Raw genomic sequence first — 23,536 nt, forward strand, 5'->3', positions numbered from 1 at the left:
ATCGAGTCCGTTTCCAAGCAATCGATAAAAATCGATATCGATATCCGGTTTTTTGGGCAATTTTGGTAAATAATAAGAGCTAGAGTCACCAAACATAACATATAGCTTCTAAGATAGAATATATATATGCATTTGATGTTGGAAGAAGAGGGTTCAGGGTATCGCCTAGTCGGGAGCTCCCGACTAGAACCTCTTGTTTATGTATCCTTGGTGGTTATTTTGTTTCCCTTGGCGTCCATTAGGCTGAGGGCCATTGTCGGACATGTCTTAATAACATCGAATTTCCTATGTCGCTTACGTATATTGAGAGGAAGAATTACACGAAAGAATTAGAAACGGCCGAGTCCAAACAAAGTAAAAGATGCCGAAAGTAAAAGACGTCGCAGTTAAGATTCGCTTCAAATTATTTAATAACTTAATTCAAATGGAAGTCGCATATTAATCATATTATCACTTCGCTATTCCGAGTAATGTGCAAGTCCATAAGCATCCAAATTTCATTTCAACTTTTTCAATTGGGTCTAATCGTGTTTTTTTTTTTAGTATTTGTGTATTTTATGTGATGCGTTTCTCAAACAATTCGGGTTGATTACTTCTTGCCAATGGCAAAGCTGGTAAGTAAATAGAATCCGGACCAGCTGATGTACTTGATCGGATCCCCAGAGCCCTCGACTTGAGTCTCCAGGAATTCAGAACCATATTTGGCCATGAACGCGAGGAAGGCCATGCCGCCCATGTGATAGCTACCCTCGTTGATGGCAAGGTAGCAGAGAGATGTTATGTTACCCAGAATGGTCAGAAGCTTGAGTGTCTCGACCGCTTCATCGCCCTCGCCACCTTCACCCTTGATCAGGCCGACCAGCACTGAGATGGCCATTGGTACAATGAACAGGCCGTGACCCAGGGCAATGTTGTTGCTCTCGCCCCCAAAGAATATATCAATGTTGACAAGAGGCAAGGGAACTATTTCCAGAATCGAATTGGTCGTCTCCCTGGCCGACTTCACTTGTTCGCTGCCAGAGATGCACTCGATCAGCCCCAGCAGACCATGGCAGAAGCCAATCAAACAGGCCGAGAAAGCATACGGATGATTCTGTGGGGGCATTGCATAGAATCCATATCCGGTAACGCCGCACAGCACCGCATTGAGTATACCGGAGACCGCCGAATTGTCCGACATTTTTGCGTTAACTTGTTAATTGAATAAAGCTTGGTAAAGCCAAAAAGCGCAACGAATTGATAAATTTATAAATTTTGTACAACGAAAGGCCTCACAAAGTGAATTTTAATAAAATTTAAGAGAAAATTCACAAATATTGAATTTTATGTACTTTTCTCTCAATATGTCGACCGAATTGTTAGACTTGCTCTGTGATAATGATATAATCCCAGTTCTGACATCTCGACGGCTACTACGACTTTTTATCCAAGGCACCTTGACATCTAAAAAGTTGAGCAAGTAAAAATATATAGCTGAAGCTAAGTATTTGGTTTCCTATATTACAACAAGTAAGAGGTTCTAGTCGGGAGCTCCCGACTAGGGGATATCCTGAACCCTCTTCTTCCAACATCAAATGCATATATATATTCTATTTTAGAAGCTATATGTCAAGTTTGGTGACTCTAGCTCTTATTATTTACCAAAATTGCCCAAAAAAACAGGATATCGATATCGATTTTTATCGATTGCTTGGAAACGGAGTAAGTTATCGATTATCGAAAAAAAACAAACTCGATCTGCGCGGGAACTAGGAGCACCTATATCTAAAATTTCAAGTCTCTAGCTCTTATAGGTTCTGAGATCCTTGCATTCATACATACGGACGGACTGACAGATAGACGGACATGGCTAGATCCACTCGGCTATTGATGCTGATCAAGAATATATATACTTTATGGGGTCGGAGATGCTTCTTTCTGCCTGTTACATACATTTGGATTTCGCACAAATACAATATACCCTTATACCCATTTTGAATGGGTTCAGGGTATAAAAAAATAATAATAATAATAATATATATTTTTTTTAACATAACTTTAACATAATTAAATAATTAAATGGGCCTTTTTTTGTACTCTTTCTGAAGCTTTTTTAGGGAATAATACACATATATTTATTTATCTTCAATTATTTTTATATTTATACTTTTATATAACTCCTATAAGTCCAGCTCTTTTTATATCGCTTACTAATTCATTCGTTTTATATTTTATCTTCCATTTTATTTTGTCATCCATTTTAGTGTGTTCCAAAAAGTATGCTACATATTAATTTCCATTTCAATTTGAAGGTAGCTACGCAATTGCTGAGCATCTCATCATTTCTCGTTTCCGCCTAAGATATTTGAGTTCGCTTAGAATTTTCAAATTGATTTTCTATTCCAAATGTGCTGGATTTTAATATTTAAGTTGGCCTTGAAAAATGTATTTTCCTAACGCCAAAATCAACACATTAATTTCACATTTTTCCAAATTTCATCTAAGAACTATATTTTAAAATACCAAAATAAATAATTATGGTATGTATAAAGATATGTTAACAAGAATGAAGCATGAAGAATGTGCTGGAGACAACTAAGATCACAATTTATAGACCCAGGAGAACAAAGAAATCTATAGACGACATTTTCTTACCCCAGAAGTTGAATCTTGAAATTGACTGCATAACGGCATCTTACCCATTCCCAAGTTCAATTCTCTGGAATATGGGCTTATGACGGATCGCAACCGGACTTAACTTTCCATTTTTACTGTTGTGTAATACTTGTAGTATAAGAGAAGCTTGTAAATTAAAAATTGCAATATAAGAGTGGACCTTAAATCTAAAATAAAGCTACAAGCCTATAGTTCTATGGGCTGAAAAGCCCTGTCGCTTTTTGGGACCAAAGCCTTGTTCTTCTGTGCGCGGTTCCAAGGATTGATGGTTGTTGAAAGAGAGAGAGGGAGAGAGAGAGAGAGAGAGCGAAAGGAAAGGTGTGTTGGAGGGAGAGAGAGAGAGAGAGAGAGCAACTTTGAACTTTTTGTGGTTTAGGATAAGTGCAGCAAAACTATGTAATTAAAACACAAAAGAATTTAGATTGTGATATCCCTTTGGAATTTCCATGCATGAACACTAAGTTTTGTGATTGGAGGCATTCCGCTGCCTGGTCTGGTTAGAACCATGCTTCAATTTAGCTAAGAAACAATGTGTATGGACGGTCTGGCACGCTTATAACAACATGATCTCTAACATCATCGGAATCGGAATCATCTAGCTCCGATGTTGTGGTTGCATCCTCATTCAGAACCTCATCATCCACATTCTCCTCATCGGGTTCAGATTCATTGTCGTCGGAACCGGCATATTGTCGCACATCTGCCTGAGATCGGGATTGCCCGGCTGACATATAGGTGCGCACATTCTCCTCAGTGTAGTCGACGATGTGACGGCGTGTCTTGTTCAGATATTGTTTCTGTCGCAAATAAATCTTGAGAATGCCCTTCAATCCGATGAATGTGAGGCCGCCGAGCAGCGTGCGATACAGCGGCGCTGACATGTTCCTGTATATGACATTGCCCATCACTGTCGCAATGCTGGGCAATAGGATGGCGCCGCAAAAGATGCGGGCAAAGTCGACGGGCTCATCGGGAACTGGCGGCGGAGCCGGATCCCCAACACGGGTCGCCGGATTCGTTCGGGCATTCAACAACCAGTTAACGAGCGGCAATTTGCGTACAATGCTGTGACGATTGTGCCAGAGGCGTAAGACTGCGTCCTCCCAGCGGATGAGACGGGTAAGGATCAGAGCGACTGGTATGAACGGCAGCCCGATCAACAGGAAAAAGGGATCACCCTTCTCCATCAGCTCCATACCGCGCTGCTGGCCAAACACTTGTATGACCGTGATGCCGCCGTATGTGACGGCTGTCCAATAGACGGAGCCGAGAAATGCGCTCGCAGCAACAAACGGACTGCATTGGCGGACTAGATCCTGAAAGCGCTCCAGGATCATGGCCATACGGCTGACCTTGGGGAAGATTATGATGTACTCCACGCGGCATTGCATGCAGGAGACTTTCGTTCGCGAGTTTCCGTTCTGCTTCTCGTCGATCCAGCGATAAAGACAGCTCTCATGCACCCACTTGGTGCTGCCGCGGCACTGGCACGGATGCAACCAGGTGGCCAGACGGTTTTCCGCCTCAGTCGCAAAGCATATCCAGCAGGTGCGCTCCGATTCTCGCGCTAACGACTCCAGCTCCCCGCCAAGCTCTGGAACAAGCCCTTGACCAGTCATGTCAATTAACCAATCAGCCTCGAAACGATTGCGATTACCAGGCAGAATAAAATATAAATATTTAAGAGTTAGAAAAATAGAGAGATTAAAATTTTCGGCAAGGCGTGCGATGTTTTTCAGCAGCCGCTCTAAATTAAATAATACTCACGCCATATTCCCTACACCCTACACAAATCAAGCAGCTGATGACCCAGCAGAATCTCTACGTAATCCCAACAAATCTAAGAATAACTGCGATTCACTATCAATTAACACAATTTCATAGTATTTTTTTAAGCATTTGAAAACCCCAATAAATCATACGATTCAAAGTTTTCTGAGCTCACGAAACGGGTGAAATACATTTTATACGGCACAACGGCAACCCTACGCCTTTCCCTTAGCTTTGGTACGAGCTCGAGCTTATCTATTAAATGAAACAACCTTTAAACCGTTTTAGTTGCCACCATATTACAAAAAAAAAAAAAACAGAAAAGAGTTTTTGAGAAAGAGCTAACCACATTTTGAGTATTCAGAAAATGAAAAATAGTCTAGATTCAATAAATTTTAATGAAATGAAATGTTTCACTTCGAAACTAAATCTAGGTTCATGGGGGAACCTAAGACAGCAATCCGAGACTTAGACCTGAATTCCTGATCAAAATACATATTTCCATTAGCAAATTTCCATTTTAGGCTGCATTGTTACCCAATAGTATTTGTTTCTTCAATACAATATGTGCATTTACATTTTCCAAACATTAGATATGTTGTCTCTTAAATACACCAACTGTTCGGCCTACTCATACAGACTGTCTAATTTAAATTTCAGCCCGAAGGTATGCAACACATTTTATCATACAATTGCTCGCTGGGCAGAACATATATGTTTTTTTTTTATTAAATAAATGATTATTGATAAGATATACATATATATGAAAGACATGTAGAAATTGCCTTTGCATGGGTCAAATTAACTATTTCCAATAGGAATTGTCAACGAAATTGTTTTTGTAAAGCTCGTCAACTTCAGACAACATATTAGTAGCCATGTGTTAGGTACGCACGATTAAAAGTGTATTTAAAAAAAAAAGCCAGCAGTTTTCTACAATATATTTGTCCGTGAGTTTAAGCCCTTAACTCATGCTCAGATGCTTGGCCCATTACTCGATCAAGAGTTTATTTCCAACATTGAAAACTTTAAAGGGGTTTAGCAAAGCACGATTTTTTACCGTGCATCGTCGCATTACATATTCTTACTCAGCCCAAAAGCATGCAATAAACTCTTTCAAATGTTGTCTACTTGCGCAAGCGCAACATCCATTGCAGGCGAGTCAGATATCGTACAAACGCGATAGGGTTCTCAAGTGGACCTAGAGAGTTTCCAGAGCGGGGTACTTAATCCATCAAAACGCTTCAGGGTAAACTTCGCTGCCATCCCAACATCTTAGCAAGGAGCTGCATAGCTTCTACCTAGCGTTTTGGTGGATCGGTGAAGTCCTGGGATTGCCCAAGGCATAATATATATATGATATTAGCTTCTATTAAAAAAAAACACGAAAACGAGATACGAAGCGTCTATGTAACCCAGACATTCAAGCGAATCCCCGCTACATAAATGCAGTTAAAGCTGTTGCAGCGAGTGCGATAAAATTGGTTGCTTGCTCGTAACTATATCATATATCATATATATATAGTTATAATTCTATCTATAGATCTATAGTTATAACTTTACCTCCTTAGCAACGATTTTTGAGGCGTTTTGCAGCATTCTGTAATTAACCACATTCCCTTGAAATACCAGCTTTCTTTTTATACCCTGAACCCATTAAAAATGGGTATAAGGAAATATTGTATTTGTGCAAAATCCAAATGTATGTAACAGGCAGAAGGAAGCTTCTCCGACCCCATAAAGTATATATATTCTTGATCAGCATCAATAGCCGAGTCGATCTAGCCATGTCCGTCTGTCTGTCCGTCCGTCCGTCCGTCCGTCCGTCCGCTAGAGACTTGAAATTAGATGTAGGTGCTCCTACCTCCCGCGCAGATCGAGTTTGTTTTCGATAATCGATAACTTACTCCGCTTCCAAGCAATCGACAAAAATCTACATCGATATCCTGTTTTTTGGGCAATTTTGGTAAATAATAAGAGCTAGAGTCACCAAACTTGACATATAGCTTCTAAAATATAATAGATATGCATTTGATGTTGGAAGAAGAGAAGGGAGCTCCCGACTAGAACCTCTTACTTGTTTAATATTATGTTCATGCAAATGGCTTGGGTATGCAAAGTAAGTATATTGATTTAGATAAAGCTACCTTTTTATATGGCTTGAATAAATCCTGTGGAGAGAGCTCGATTGGGACAGTACTTCGTTTAGCATAATTTAATGAATCTCACTTGAGATACTCCAAAAAAGGTGGACTTTGCAAGCGAAACGTTTTTTGGCCAACAACTTTTTTTTAATGAATGCCATATGATAGTAGGGATCCGTACGCATTCAAAATGGTATAACATTTTAAAATGAGATTATATTTACCCGAGATTTTCAAAAAAATATTCAAAAAAGTTTTGATATTCGAACCTACCCCGGGTAATAGCTCTCGGGTAATAGCTCCAAGCGGAGATATGACGTTCCAAAACGACATAGCTCCAAGCGGAGATATGACGTTCCAAAACGACATAACTCCAAGCGGAGATATGACGCTCCAAAACGACATAACTCCAAGCGGAGATATGTCGTTCCAAAAACGACATAACTACAAACTACAAACTACAAACTACAAACTACAAACTACAAACTACAAACTACAAACTACAAACTACAAACTACAAACTACAAACTACAAACTACAAACACTCCGCTCGGAGATATGAAGTTCCAAAACGACATAACTCCGCCTGGAGATATGACGTTCCAAAACGACATAACTACAAACTACAAACTACAAACTACAAACTACAAACTACAAACTACAAACTACAAACTACAAACTACAAACTACAAACACTCCGCTCGGAGATATGAAGTTCCAAAACGACATAACTCCGCCTGGAGATATGACGTTCCAAAACGACATAACTCCAAGCGGAGATATGACGTCCCAAAACGACATAGCTCCGCGCGGAGGTATGACGTTCCAAAACGACATAACTACAAACTACAAACTACAAACTACAAACTACAAACTACAAACTACAAACTACAAACTACAAACTACAAACTACAAACTACAAACTACAAACTACAAACTACAAACTACAAACTACAAACTACAAACTACAAACTACAAACTACAAACTACAAGCTACAAACTACAAGCTACAAACTACAAACTACAAACTACAAACTACAAACTAAAACTACAAACTACAAACTACAAACTACAAACTACAAACTACAAACTACAAACTACAAACTACAAACTACAAACTACAAACTACAAACTACAAACTACAAACTACAAACTACAAACTACAAACTAAACTACAAACTACAAGCTACAAACTACAAACTACAAGTTCTCCGCTCGGAGATATGACGTTCCAAAACGAAATAACTCCGCGCGTAGATATGACGTTCCAAAACAACATAGCTCCGCGCGGAGATATTTTTCAAAATCGAAGTCGGTGCGAAAATTGAAACTTTTTCGATGATTTTTATACCATGAACCCATTAAAAATGGTTATAAGGGTATATTGTATTTGTGCGAAAGCCAAATGTATGTAACAGGCAGAAGGAAGCATTGCCGACCCCAAAAAGTATATATATTCTTGATCAGCATCAATAGCCGAGTCGATCTAGCCATGTCCGTCCGTCCGTATTTTTGAACGCAAGGATCTCAGAACCTATAAGAGCTAGAGACTGAAATTTTAAATGTAGATGCTCCTAGTTCCCGCGCAGATCGAGTTTGTTTCCGATAATCGATAACTTACTCCGTTTCCAAGCAATCGATAAAAATCGATGTCATGTTTTTAGGCAATTTTGGTAAATAATAAGAGCTAGAGTCAACAAACTTGACATATAGATTCTAAAATAAAATATATATATGCATTTGATGTTGGAAGAAGAGGGTTCAGGGTATCCCCTAGTCGGGAGCTTTCGACTAGAGCCTCTTACTTGTTAAAAATGTGTTAATTTCCATCAGTACAATAAGTATTTGGTGAACACCATATAAAGGCGCGCTTGCCTTCTTAAGTTATTTTTATTTATATATTTGTCTTTGATTTACATAAGAAACTATGTATATAAATACATATGTATATACATATATGTATATATATTCTGCAGTTCATCGCACAACTATCCCAGGGACATCGCCAGCTCTGGAGCTGTTCCCAAGTCCCAAATGCGAGACTTGCAGCCAACTGACTTAAATATCACAACTGTTAATAACAAACGATAACATTTGCACTTCGTAGCATAAGTAGATATACAAAATACATACATATACATATATAAAAAAAAAAAAAAAAAAAATATTAAAAAAAAAAGCACACATTTCTTGGGTAAATACGCATTATTACTAGAAACGAAACAAAATGGTACGCGAGTGAATAAATCAGATTTAATCAGCTTCGGCGGCCAGTTGGGGGGGAAAATGGGAAAATGGAGAGGGGGACTCTAGCATGTCGGGCACTTGACCAGGCCAACCTCATCGCAGTTCATGCACTTGAGGGCCACGAATTCGGCGGTAAAGTGGTTACGATGGACCGACTTCTTGGAGCCATTGCACGAGGGGCAGGGCAGCAATCGATAGCCTCCGCAGGTCTGGCAGGTGTACGCCGTTGCCAGCGACTAAATAGAGATCAAGGAATCAGTTTTAGATAACAGATAACAGATGACAAATTGAAGCTAAACCAGTCTTGGCTCACCTTATAAGGTCGCAGTAGTTGACGCAGCTCGCCGCTCTCGTTCAGACGCTCCACCGTGTCGGCATCCTGCAGAAATGCAATATCTCAATTCAACTTGTATCTTTAATTAAAGAGTATCTGTCAGATACTTACGCCAATGTGCTGGCCCTCAACGAATAGCTGCGGCACCCGTATCGTTTCATGGTGCATGCGATCCCGCATCTCCTGCTGATACTCGATGCTCATGAATACATCCCGTTCCTCAAACTTGACGAGCAGTGTACGCAATATCTGCTTGACATTAGCGCACTTGGCATACGTATCCCGTATGATGCCCATGCTGGTTGTGTACAGTACTACCTTGCCCAGATCCTTCTCCATGTAGTTCTAGTTCAGGTGATAAATCGGAATAAATACTTTAGTATAACTCGTTTCCATACAAGAATATAAAGGCATACTACAGTCTCGCAAGGCCACCTTCAACAAAAACAAAAACCGACACAGATTTCGATATATGTATGTATGTAGCATATAATTATTAGATACAAATACAAAACTATCTGCTAATTGGGATAGCAATTTGAACAAGAGAAATATTTGTGAAAACTCAAAGCCAACTCAAGATTGTTTGTTATGCTCGGGCTTGAAAAATGTCAATAATAAAGCCAACGCACAGTGGGGCAAAACAAGCAAGCGCTGAAACGAGTAAGACGACGCTAAAGTTAAAAGTTGTTGAATTAAGTTTACAGATTAAGCTTGAACTGTTTTAAAACCCGTTCGGGCATAATTTAAGACTATATTAGTTTTATTTTGGGGTGCAATTGCCTTCAATTGAGATAACTTTGACTTAAGACTTGATTCAATACTGAATATGTTTATAAAAATTTCAATTAAACTTAAAATCAAACACGAATTAACTGCATTCACGTTTTTTTGTTCACATAGTGTCATTCTTGAAATAAGCGTTTCATACGCGAATAATTTAAGGCTGGTCTTAGTGTACTTTCAAGAACGGAATTACTTGATTTAAGCATACAATTTTCGATCTTTTTTTTGCTGATTATGAGTGTTCAACCACAAAGATTGCCTTTATCTTAGGTATTCGTGTACAAACGATTTGGTTTAGTGGCTTGAACCTTGAAGTTCTTTCGAGCTTAATCCAAGTTAAGGTGCTAAAAACACCTAATCACAAAAAAAAACAAAAAAGCAGAATATGTGATGCTCGGAGTATGCTCGAATTCCCGGCTCTGTATAAAAAAGTGTCTTGAAGAAATTCTTACAAAAAGTATGCCAGCTTAACGATATGCTTGAAAATAGTGTCCCAGCCAATAGTCTGATTTTTAAAAGCTCTACAAAGAAACGGACAACTAAAAACATCTAATAAACTGTAGGATTTTTAAGCATCAGAGAGATTACATTTTAATTGCTGGGTAACATTTCAGTCAGCTATTATTTGAGAAGTGGAAACTGCCTTAAGAATAGTTCTAAAATAAGTAGTATTTTTTGCTCCATACATTTGAGCCTTTCTTTGCGCTTCTCATTCATATGCGCAGCACGTTTCGCAGCCCCAATTCGAGCTAAGGCAATTTGCAGCTTGGCGTTAATTGCCTAATTGGAGAGAAGGTTAAAAATAAAACAACGTAAATTGTGAACTAATTAAGGCGTTAAAAATGTACAGCCAGGCGTAGATCTCTAGCTCATAATCCAACTTGTAAATTATTTATGCTCTCGATTATTCAATTGGGCGGAAAACAAAAGCAAAAGCAACGAGGCTAGGCCAAAGCGAATGCGAACGTAACTGCGACTGCCTGCACACAGATAAACACGGCAATCAAAATAAAATGAAAAACCAATTGGAAATTACGCATAGCCAATTTGTGTAAATGGCATTTAAAATGACTTAACGACATTTACAGGCGCTGCGAATTTGAAAAATGCGCTAAGTGAAAACTGCCAACTATGCACTAACCGCACATTTTCCTGCCTATTTCCATTTCCATTTAGCTGTGTGCCTATGTGTGTGTGTGTGTACGAACTGCGATTGCAACTTGTTTTCGCGCCAAATAAATTGGCAGCAGTGCGCTGCCTGTATACCGTTAGCTGGCCAAGTTGGCAGTCTAATTAACCAGATCAGACCGCCTATCGCTATCGATCATCCGATAGATATCGTTGAACTCTGCATCGCTTCGCCAGTGACAGGAGCTGTCAAAAGCTTATGAGTTATGCCCGTAATAAATGACATAATAAAATGTAATAGACATTTCTTACACGGTGTGCACAGCTTGCATGGACTACACATATCATCTTGTATGTCTTGTATTTAGTAAGACAATGTCAAATAATTAACATCAACCCATTCAGCTGGCTTGTATTTTACACAGGCTTTGCTACTATTGTCTGGCTATCAAGCAGACCTTAAAATGAGCTCAACATGATCAATACAATAAAAACTTTCTTAGCTTAAATGACTGCTTTTAGCAATTTAATATTTAGAAACCAATATGTGTCTAAAGTAAAGGTTTAATGTCATAGCACTTATTTTCTGTACAAAGTATATTTGTAAGTCTGAGCACTTCGAGTTAAATAGTTTAACTTTTTGCATCCATTTGACACTCTCATAAATATGTTTTTTTTTTTTTGTTTTTATATAAATTTAAATTTCATATCAGCTTTTATTGCACTCAAGTAAAAAAGAGTTTGTCATAATCTAACAATTTATATAATCGTAAAGATATCAACTGGCAATCATAATAATAAATAGGTTTCGTAGCCAAAGTTATGTGATTAATTAAAAGTAGAATAATAATGTAATCGAGCCTTTCCTTACGCAACTTTATAATTATATTGCATATACAATAACTCATGCAGTCCGTGTCAATCTGTGTATATTAGACAAGAACGTACTCAGCTCTTGTAATCTCCAAGTTATGCTTAACAAATCATGTCTCAAAATCGATATTATGAAATTTGATAATATGGGTTCATAGAGAGACAACAAAATTACAAACTCGTTCTTTGTATGGTATAAGTGAATATTTATATCAAATTTCTAGTGTCTAGCTTCTGTAGTTGCCAATATGCAAGACGGACTCTGGGTATAAACGCATATATAGAACGATAAAGGTGTCTGCTTCATTATAGAGCTGTGCACCCGTTCCAAGTTGTGGCATCTTTATCCAACTGGCCGGACAGCTCATTGACTCATGAGCCAAGAGGCTGATGCTGTAGCAAAGGCTTGTTATTTACAGGTAATATGGCATATTTAACGTTATGCTAAGCAACACGAGTATACAAAAAAAATATATAAAAAACTGGTACATTAATAATTGCCATTAAGCGTCATTTGTGATGTGAACGTGGATTTTTGGATGTGGATGCCTCTAACAGCAAAGTTCAAAGCCATGTTAAGTGACAAAAGAAGCCAGCGGCGATAATGTTTTTCGCCGAAAACTCGTTTAGCTTTTAGTGAGCGCCGAGTAGGAGTTCCCCTTCAACCCCTGTTTGAACGAGCGCATTTGAACTGTGATCCACTGTCCGAGCTGTCACTGTCCAGCATCCACAATTAACACATGCTTTTGCAGAATCGTCGACAGGCCACATCCGAATATGCCAAAGCCACAGCCACAGCCACAACCACAGCCAACATTACAATTTATTTTATGTTTTAGCCGCAACAGGTATGGCTAGTGGGTAAAGAAAAAAAAAAAAAAAGAGAAAGCAGGTCACTTGCGATCGACAAGCGTCGATTGGAGGATTGCCAATCGCGTCGAGATATGCGTCGGGAAACATAGCATAGCAACCAGCCCAGTATCTCAGACCCAACAGCATTCGGTTATGTGAGCAAAAGGAGTTGTCTTCAGCGACAACAACCACAACGTCAACAACGACAACAACTGCAACTGCAACAGCAACGTTCACACGACTCGACGCGTGGTTCCATAAAGTTCAATTAATACGTCACATGGGGCTGGACATTATGTAAGCGAATGCGTCTCACCCGGGGCGTGCCCAAGTGCGCCGATTCCGATCAATTGGGCACCTGGGAATGACGGCCCGTCGCCGGCAGAAGGGAAAGCCGAGCGGCGGTAACAAACAACACCAAACGCTCAAATACCTTTTAGGCATACAACAACAGCAATAAACAAAAACGAAAAACAAAAAAAAACAACCAAAAAGTCATCAAAAGAATTCGAAATTAGCAAATCTTGTAAAACAATATTATAAACAAGTTTTCACATTTCAGTGGACAAGCGCACCTGATGTGTAAAAAATAGTCAAAATATCTAGCTAACTTCCAGCTGGCATTTGATTAATTGGTATCGATAACTTTTATCGATTCCCTTCCATTGATGCCAACGCCGGACTAATAGGTTCCCATAAAATGCAGAATTAGGTCAAAGTAAAAGAAATATATATTTTGCGCTTGAAATGATTGCTAACATTAATTATATTATAGAGTAGTATTATAGATTATCTGGCAAACCTATTTTGAACCAAGTTGAACCCGGAATTGCGATTTATTGCTTACTATGAGCCCTAAGCCAAACCTTACTTTTAAAACAAGTACTTATTATGTGAAACTCAAGCACTGCATTTATCTAATCATTTTTGGTGGATGACAATTGGTTTAGAGGTCAAATTAAGTGCGCATCTTTAAAAGGATATAAAAAGTTCCACAAACTGACTCACGAACAGAACCTAAAGGCTGGGAGTTGGTTCAAGCCGCAAACTGAATCGAAAATATAGACATTTCGTATATTATTAGATAATATAAAGAAGAGAGAAACGTTTACTATTTAAATGTTAAATCTTTTGGGTTGTAGCCAGTTTCCAAAGACAGAGCTATGATATTATACAACAAAGGTGCCGCATTCAGGAACTGAATGTGTCATTCAACGAGCTAACTCAATCAATTTAAAATGAACAAATACCTATGGAATCTTACAATTTAAAATGACAACAATGACTACCAGTTGAAGTTAGCTATGCTCAGAGTATAACACAAGTGTTCGCTGGTTCGGTTCATGGCAATATTCTTAGGTTCAGTTCGGTTCGGTTCGATTTGTGAACCATTATCTAGTATGAAATGAAGCAGTTCCGTTTAATATATTTACATATTTGTACTTGTCGAAGTAACTCCAGCAACTTTTATGTTTTGCATTCATAATTGTCAACTTAACAAGTAAGAGGTTCTTGTCGAGAGCTCCCGACTAGGGGATTCCCTGAACCCTCTTCTTCCAACATCAAATGCATATAAATATTCTATTTTAGAAGCTATATATCATGTTTGGTGACTCTAGCTCTTATTATTTACCAAAATTGCCCAAAAAACATGATAACGATATCGATTTTTATCGATTGCTTGGAAACGGAGTAAGTTATCGATTATCGGAAACAAACTCGATCTGCGCGGGAACTAGGAGCACCTTCATCTAAAATTTCAAGTCCATAGCTCTGCGTTCATACATACGGACAGACGGACAGACAGATAGACTCGGCTATTGATGCTGATCAAGAATATATATACTTTATGGGGTCGGAAATGCTTCCTTCTGCCTGTTACATACATTTGGATTTTGCACAAACACTATATACCCTAATACCCATTTTTAATGGATTCAGGGTATAAAAAAAAGAAAGTTTAAAAAAGGCCGTTTGGTTCAGATTTAGGCCCAGCTGTTTTTAACCAAACTAAACCGGGTTAAGGTTCGGCTGACGGCTGAAACAAAATATTGGAACTGCGGACTAAATGCGGTTCGGCTTAAAACAGGTTTACAGCCTTGATAAATAAATTGCATATAGAATTTTGAAAACGTGACCACGCGATGCTATACCCTTTATATTAAAGCGCATTAAAGGGCGGCATCGCATCATCAACATTCGGCCTCGGCTTGTTGACGGTTCTCATGGCTCTCGGTGTGGTAACAAGCTTCGGTTTCAATTTCAGTTGGCCTTTTTAAATGAGGTAGGGAGTGTAGGGGGGGGGGGGGGGGGGCGGAGGGGGGAGGGAGGTATTGAATTTCAGTTTTAGTCTTTGGCTGAGCTGCAGGTGCGAGCTGCCTTAGCTGGCATTAAAATTCACACACGTCGACACTCACACACACACACACACAGACACACACAGGCGCACGCACACACATGTTAAGTGAAACATTTCACTTTCGTTACGACGGCCAAGAGCGAGCATCAATTTGGCAATAATTGGATATTTTAATAAGCCCATTTGCCACTTTCTTTTGGCCCTGAATGCAAATCGAAATTGAAATGCAGCTAACGCCCCATGCCCAACAGTTGCTCTTGCTCTTGCTCTTGTCGCCGTCGCTGTTGCTGTTGTTGTTGTTGTTGTTGTTGTTGTTGTTGTTGTTGTTGTTGTTGTTGTTGTTGTTGTTGTTGTTGTTGTTGTTGTTGTTGTTTAATTGTATGGCAACAATTTGTATTTTGTGAAACAATGTGGAGGCGCCTCGGCTTGTGGATTGTGGCTGTAAAAATCTCTCAGCGCCATAAATCTGCGCCTGGTCACGTAAAATTCGTTTTCGTTTTCGTTTTCACTTTCGTTCGAATTCAAAGTTTGTTTTGCGTTTGGTATTTTTTTCCAGACCCCACCCCCATCGAATAGAAATATGCATTGTTTTTTATTTTATTTTTTTTTCTGGTCTCTTATTTATTTGCATATATTTTTTCTCAAATACCAAATTGTTTCTTAACGAGCTCGGTTTGCTTTTTATTTGTTTGCGTGCGGCCCGGCATCATTTGCATTTGGTTTTAGTTAATTTCAGTTTTTTTCAGTTTGGCGACATTTGCTAAAAATGATCAAATTACGTATATTTTTTTTTGTGTATTTTTTGTTTTTTAATTGATGGCATTAAAATGATGACTTCACTTCGCAATTTGGCAGCGCGATTGGCCCCAAATCGGAGAGACAGAGGCTGCGAATGCATTTCCACAGGCAATCAACACAAAAGCTTTCTCAATATTATTATTTAGTTGAGCTCATAAGATATCTGGGATTTTGTTTTTTTTTTTGTGAAAACGTGAGAAAGCTCCCTAATGATGGAGGCGTCTTGTTACACCTAAAAATGGCCCATGTGAGGCGTATTCTTTCATTTAAGCTTTCAGGTTAGCTTCACGAAAGTTGACAAGAAGTTTTCACCTATCAACAATTTGAAAGTCTTTGGTTTTCTAATACTCTTGTCGATTGATATACAGCACTGTCGATGAGTAGGCAATATTATGAAATTCATATTTATACATCAATCGCTAACTGTTTATTTACAAGCCACATTGCAATTCTATCCACCTGTTAAATATATGATCTGCCGTTCAGCTTGTTAGCTGCCCTCAACACTTTGGCGGACCAATTCAATCATATTTTCAAGTAGGCTCAACGTTGTTCATTTGCTATAAAAGCAGTTTTAGGCAATTAAATATAAATCTTAGAAGTGTGTGTTTAAGAAGCCGCTTTAATTCGTAGACTCGTTTGTACATTTTTATATATTTCTTGTATTTTTTCTTCCCAAGTACATTATTGAAGAATCAGTTGCATTTCATATGCAAGTTAATATGAACCTATGTCAATTTAAATATAAGCTAGATTGAAGCTTAAGCCCTATTCATATTAAGAACCAATTAGGCTTAACTTAATACTATGTCATATTTATATCTAATTGGACACAAATGTCATTTAAGTATCGAGGGTTTTAACTTGAAGTTTATTTGAATGCAAAGCCGTTCTGTTGTTATATCGGGCTTAATTGAGTTTGAAACATGACAAAAACAACTTCATTCAAGTATTTTTCGCTCTTGAAATGTTGCACTCTAATACGAATTGCCCTATGAAAGAAACCCTCACTTTCAAATATAAAATTCGTCATTTTTCATGTCTCTATATTTAACGATGTATGGCTTAAACTCCAACTTTAGTTACGTACAATATATGTACGTAAGGATTTGGTTTGAGTTAAAGTCTAGTCCAAGACGCAATAAATATTTATTTAACAGCAAATAAAATCGCGGCTTGGCAGGCAAATCTTTCAAAATGCTGTTTCAATATAATAAGGAACTCTTGCTGATTGTACAAAGCTGGTCATAATTCAGATATATACACACACACACACACACACATACACATATGTCTTATAAGCTATCCATTATGCTTATGCTAAAAAAAGCGAATACTAAACATTTTTGAATGGACGTTAATCTGTGAAACACTTATAGCACCTGCACATAAATAATAACGTCGAATTGGCGTTGTTGGCCTTGAAGAGCAAATCAATATTATAATTATTGGAAACTGTGTAGACTGAGGGGGATTGTTGAAACAATCGATTGCATAATTTTCAAGAAACCAAAAGCCAAAAGCAAACAAATATGTATTATAATAATAAAGAGCGGCTAGCGCACTAATTATGCGCATCTACAAAAAGTCAAACATATTTTATGTTCCACAGACCCAAAGGGGGGAGGAGGTGGGAGTAGAAGAGATTACAAAAACCCGTCGAGTTTGGGGGCCTTTGTCGTTCGATGGACAAGTTAAATGCGAAAACGAGTTGAAACGAGTCGAGCGGCCATTAAAATATAATTTAGATAATTTACGTTTATGTTTAAAATTTTCTTCTGTTTTTTGTTTTTTGTTTTTTGTTTAAGTATGTTGTTGTGCGTGTCTCGGCCGCTTAGTCCGTTTAGCCGAATTTTGGCATTGCTCATTGACGAAATCATATAAAAATGAAAGCTCTCATAATGACTGTGCGCCACGCCCACATAGATAACTATCACAATTTAATTGAAGTTACAATTTTCCTACACTCATTTTTGCAGGTAATTTACAAATTATGCGTAGATAAGCCAAAAACGACACCCTGTGCCACATGTGTATGTAATTGATTTCGCAAACAACAACAACAAAAACAACAACAACAACAACAACAACAACAACGAACAAGCGATAACAGCATTGGCCAAATAAGCGAATCATCGTTACAGATACAAGCCAAAAGATACAAAGTCATCAAGGTACATACATATGTATCTGTGTGTCTACTATTTTGTCGATGACTCGACAGTTTGTGGGCAATGCGTAAATAATGCAATTTCAATAACACTGCAATTGGGGCTGCTTATTGTTTAATGCTCTGGCTGTTGCTCAATCATCGGCTTTCATGCCAATAAATGGGTCAGTCCGTCGATGGAAGCGTGCCAGGGCCACAGCTGACCCTGATTGAGAACTTTCGCGATAGCCGAAGCAGCCGAAAGAAAGCCAAATAGAAACCAAAAGTAACTACTACTTAGTAACTGCACTTAGTCAGGCTTAGGGAGGGGGGGAGGGGGGGGGGCATCTAAGCTAGCATTTATCGCGTCGTTTTATCTACAACTCGAGCCATCTACTTCCGCCAGACCCAAAAGCGGGCGACACCAAAAACTTTCCCAACTTTTGGAGCTCCGGCTCGCGCGTGTTTATGGAAATTCTGATTCGATGCCATATTGGAGTTGCCCCGAAAGGCTTTCTGTGGCGGGGCAGCATATTAAGCCACTTAACGGTAAATTAAAACAACAACAACAACAACATGTTCTGTAAATAGACAGCAGAGTGTTAATTTTTTGATTTAAGTCTCGACGAACAAATTTCGGTGAGCGCATCGAATGATTTATTAGTTGGTCAAACTTTCAGCGAGCTCTTGTTGTTGCTGTTGTTGTTGTTGTTGCTATGAATCAGTTTTGAAAATAACAACAACAACAAAACAGTAACAGAAACAATAACAACAACAACAGCTGGACAAGCTTGGCTTTCACATAGCCCAAAACGTGAGTCAATCTGGGGGTGTTGACTGTTAATTGAAGACTGCAGACTGAACATTTCCAGCAGCAGACACATGCGCGCCCGCACACACACTAACACACATGCATTGCATAACGTGTGTGTATGCGTGTGTGTGTGCGTGTGTGGGGGGGGAGTCAGCGACCCAAACAGACACCCACGCAACTCACTGACAGCCGCAGACAAAAGTTAAACACACAAAGCCAACTTTCTCAATGAATCTCATGAAGCAAAGACAAAACCAATTAATACCCACTCTTCTTTTTGTTTTTCGAATATTTTGAATAACCGCTGCATGTGAATGCACTCATTCATAGCTCATTCTCGATTCAAAGTGATTCTATAGGCATTATGCAACCTGCATGCATTCTCAATTCAATTTTCTCAAATTGCGAGAGAGTTCTCAAAAGTATGCTACATTAAGAGCAGAGATATAACTCCAAAGGATCCTTAGTTTCAGAGCTCTGGAATGTGGTTATGCTCTATAGCTAAAAGCAAGTAGTTTCCAATTTTAAGTTTTGCGATGGCCCCTCCTCTCTATTTGCTGGAAAGACTATGTGAAATAATCGTACTCCACAATTAATTAGATTGCCTCGTCCGTGTTGAATGTTTCACAAAGACAAAAAGACGCTGACACGCCTACTTTCCAAACACAATCAGCCTTGAACTGTTTAGAAAGAAAACAGCTGCTCTAATCATTGGATAATTATCTAATTCCCGAAAAACGAGTGTATAATCGATAATAATCGATTTCAAGGAAAGACATTGAAACTGAGCCTCCAATTTCCAAGTTTCTTTGGGGTTGAATTTCAGAAATTGATAGAAATATCAAACAATCGAACAATTTCTTAAGAAACATGCAAATCAATGGAATGATAATACAAATTTGTGATTTCCTCTTGACCGAATAAACTTCGTCTTCTAATTGAACTTCTTATCTTAGTTTCGGATTCAGGAAAGGTACAATTAAAATTGTAAACTAAGCTCCTCAGCAAAAAAAAAAATTAAAATTGGACATATAATAAAATAGGCAAATAATTCAAGAATTTAATTTAAATACTTATCAAAATTTCAGAAGTATGAAACAAGCAACCGAAACTTAAAGGGAATATACCAATAACTAAATCTGTCATTCGACTTGAACGAGCCAGCAAATCGATGATCTCTCAATAAGCAGCTCGAAACGTGACTCTTGAGCTTGTGTACTACACACTCTAACTGTGAGTTTAAGTACTCATTGTATAATTAACGAGTACTTTTGAGTACTGGCACTTAAACACAAACGTAATCAGCTGGCACTCACCTTGACATTCGGCTGCTGCAACTGCAAGAAGGTGGCTACTCCATTGCGCACACGATTCTTGACGCCGCGCACGGTGCCCTTGGAGGAGCGTATTGTGGATGTTTGTGAGGAGCGGCGCACGTCCTTGTAGCCGGCAAAAGCGTCCTCATCCTGCTCCTCGGCTTCGCCTGGCAAACTGTACGCCTCGTATTCCGGCGACATACGACTGCAGCTCTCCGGACCGAAACTACGATAATTTGCATGCTCGTTCACATGAAAATTGTAATATTGATCTGCCTCATATTGCAGAGGACGTCCATCGATTTTGGTCGCCGTCGAAGACTGTTCCATCTGCCCCTCCCTGGCCACCTCTCTGTCGCGTATATCGCGCAGCAGCGAATTGGGCAAAAGGGCGCCTAATTTAAGTATCGGCGCCGCCTCATTGGAATGCAGCGAATCACAGCTCAGCGAGGAGCTACTCTCGTCACACTCCTCGCTGTCCGTCAAGCTGTAAGCGCGCGAGTGCGTTCCGGATTGCCCGCTCGGAGTATTAACTCGGATACGCGTCGTCTTCAGATGCAGCTCCAGCTTGGGCACGCCGCTGCTGCCCATGTTGCTGTTGCCAATGTTGCTGTTGCTGTTGCCAATGTTACTGCTGTTGCTGTTGCTGCTGGGCGACTTGATGCTCTCCAGATCGCTGCCAGTGCCGCTATCTAGAGTCTCGCAGGGCGAGTACTGGCCACTGGACACCAAATAGCATAGCTGATAGGGCGCTGTGGGTGGCTGTGCCTCCGTTTGCGAATGCTGTTGCTGCTGCAGCTGCAATTGTAGCAGTTGCTGCTGCTGCTGTTGCTCCTGCTGCTGCTGCTGCTGTTGCTTTAAATGTAATACCATGTCGCTGTCGCTTTGGCTATCGTTCAGTTTTACCACGCTTATCTGTTTGCCGAGCCTGGGCTGGCTTTGACTTGAATACGAGCTCTGACCGTTGGCTATCTGTATCTTGACCGTGTGCTGTGGCGCACAGACGCCAACTGTTTCGGTCACTGCACCTAACGTTAACTGACTAGCGTCGCCGTCGCCGTCGCCGTTGCCGTTGCCGTTGCCGTGGAGAGCGCTCTCTTCAATTCCAATAGCTTCGAGCTCAGCTGGGGCTGCAGCTCGTAACACGTTTCTAACGTCATCGGCAACATTGCAGCTGATAATAGTTGCTGCTGCTGGCGCCATTTCTACAGCAACAGCATCAGCAACAACATCAGCATCAGGCACAGAGTTAACCTCGGCCTCGGCCTGGCCAATGCACAGCAGCAGCTGTGGATATAATTTAGTTGCTGGCTCGTTTGTTGCTGCAGCTGTTGTTGCTCCCACCGTGTTGCAACTAGTTTCCAAAACAACATGGCTTGCATGGTCAACCTGCGGCGTCTGCAAATTGTTGTCTTGATCGTTATTGCTGCTGTTGTCATTGCTGCTGCTGCTGCTGCTGCTGCTGCTGCTGCTGCTGCTGTTGTCGCCAAATGCCAACAACATGGTCTGCGACTTGAGCGACATTTCGTCGCCTTCAATGTTGTTGCCTGCCGGCTTAGCTGGCTGCTCAGATTCAATTATTATTGAAATACCGCGCAACGGCCTTTGCTGCTGCTGCTGCTGCTGCATGCTGCCAATCGCTGCTGCTGCTGCTGTTGCTGCTGTTGTTGTTGTAGTTGTTGTTGCCATGATTTTTGTCGTTGCCATAGTTCTGGCAACAGCAACAGCATTTGGTAATTTGATGCGCTGCCAATATCTAATTTCAATTTTATGCAATTCTCAAGTGTGTTGCTGTTGTCGCTGTTGTTGCTGTCGTTACAGGTTGTTGCTGATGCTGTTGTGCTATTTGCTGCTGACCGTTGCACGGCGCGTTTTACAGTTAGTTGGCCGCATGCAGATTGTACCTGCAACGAAAGAGCAAACAGAATGTCATTAGAAAAAGAGAGCGCCAGCGAAAGAGAGAAGGAGAGAAAGAGCGAGCGAGCGAGAAACAGCGAAAGAGACAAGACTTGGCCAACTGGCTAACTTGGCTAACTGGCCAACTGGTTGACTGGGTGAATGGTGGCTCCCAGCATGAGCTTGACATTTAAGCCGAAGATGTGCCCGGTTCGCTGGAAACACTCAGACTCAGACTCAGACGCAGACGCTGGGGACGAACGGCTGCATAATAAATGTTAAAAGCTTTGCCCAAGCAACAACAACAACAACAACAAGACGGCAATAAAAAATGAGATATAACAATAATCATCATTATAATGAAACACACAAAACCGCATTTAAGCCTGTCAGAACAAATAAAAAAAACAAAAAACCAAAAAAAGAATAGACCACAACAAAAACAAGTGAGAGTGTCGACTTGGAGATACTCTGTACCCAGCTTCTTCTTCTTCCCTCAGCCCCACACTGCACAAATTGAATTCTTATCGATTTCGGGAAAACGTTACGATTCACCTGCGATTGAAAGTCTCTAGCTGGCCGAATATATATTTACATATATTTATTTTATGTGTTGGCCTGTTATATGCACAACAATTAAACATTTATTAATCTACCTTCAATTGTTACAGGGTATAAGATGTATAAAGATTACGAGTATGTACGACGTTGCCTGCACTTTAATTTTTGTTCTAGGCGCAAAAAAAGACAGAAGCGACATCAACAAAGGAATTTTTTTAAAGAAAACAAATGGAAACAAGTAAGAGGCTCTAGTCGGGAGCTCCCGACTAGGGGATACCCTGAACCCTCTTCTTCCAACATCAAATCTATTTTAAAAGCCATATGTCAAGTTTGGTGACTCTAGCTCTTATTATTTACCAAAATTGCCCAAAAAACAGGATATCGATATCGATTCTTATCGATTGCTTGGAAACGGAGTAAGTTATCGATTATCGGAAACAAACTCGATCTGCCCAGGCACTAGGAGCACCTACATCTAAAATTTCAGACTCTAGCTCTTTTAGGTTCTGAGATACTTGCGTTCATACATACGGACAGACGGACAGACAGACAGACGGACATGGCTAGATCGACTCGGCTATTGGTGCTGATCAAGAATATATACTTTATGGGGTCGGAGATGCTTCCTTCTGCCTGTTACATACATTTGGATTTTGCACAAATACAATATACCCGTATACCCATTTTTAATGGGTTCAGGGTATGACTAGAGTAATTTTGTAAAAAATACAAAAGAAATGAACTTTACTACGAATAAAAGTATTTATGTTAGTTGTTTTATTTTACGACATTTGAGATTACTTTTTGTCTTGTTTCAATAAGGTATACTAAGCTTTATTCATTATTTACTCCGA

At 39.7% G+C, this 23,536-nt stretch overlaps 3 protein-coding genes across 3 annotated transcripts; all 3 read right to left on the minus strand.

The window, feature by feature from the left end:
• Positions 1–495: 495 nt before the first annotated feature.
• Positions 496–1,361, minus strand: LOC115765396. Its single transcript, XM_030708925.1, has one exon. It carries the CDS (start codon positions 1,178–1,180, stop codon positions 590–592), a length of 591 nt encoding a protein of 196 aa, XP_030564785.1. The 5' UTR covers positions 1,181–1,361; the 3' UTR covers positions 496–589.
• A 1,667-nt stretch (positions 1,362–3,028) lies between these two features.
• LOC115765295 (E3 ubiquitin-protein ligase MARCH5) lies at positions 3,029–4,379 on the minus strand. Its single transcript, XM_030708787.1, has one exon. The coding sequence runs from the start codon at positions 4,272–4,274 to the stop codon at positions 3,171–3,173; it is 1,104 nt and encodes a 367-aa protein (XP_030564647.1). The 5' UTR covers positions 4,275–4,379; the 3' UTR covers positions 3,029–3,170.
• A 4,385-nt stretch (positions 4,380–8,764) lies between these two features.
• On the minus strand, positions 8,765–21,428 carry LOC115765430 (glutaredoxin domain-containing cysteine-rich protein CG12206). Its single transcript, XM_030708975.1, is given in 7 exon segments — positions 8,765–9,052; positions 9,130–9,195; positions 9,262–9,495; positions 20,226–20,805; positions 20,858–20,891; positions 20,894–21,023; positions 21,096–21,428. Coding segments are annotated over 7 exon segments (1,551 nt in total). The 3' UTR covers positions 8,765–8,878.
• Positions 21,429–23,536: the final 2,108 nt, after the last annotated feature.

The sequence above is a fragment of the Drosophila novamexicana genome, unplaced genomic scaffold (assembly GCF_003285875.2).
Source record: "Drosophila novamexicana strain 15010-1031.04,08,12 unplaced genomic scaffold, DnovRS2.1 tig00000960-arrow-arrow-pilon, whole genome shotgun sequence".
Classification (NCBI taxonomy): domain Eukaryota; kingdom Metazoa; phylum Arthropoda; class Insecta; order Diptera; family Drosophilidae; genus Drosophila; species Drosophila novamexicana.

What these genes read in the sequence shown, in the direction of transcription:
- LOC115765396 (XM_030708925.1), bottom strand. Translation starts at nt 1,180, where the DNA reads ATGTCGGACAATTCGGCGGTCTCCGGTATACTCAATGCGGTGCTGTGC.
- LOC115765295 (XM_030708787.1), bottom strand. Translation starts at nt 4,274, where the DNA reads ATGACTGGTCAAGGGCTTGTTCCAGAGCTTGGCGGGGAGCTGGAGTCG.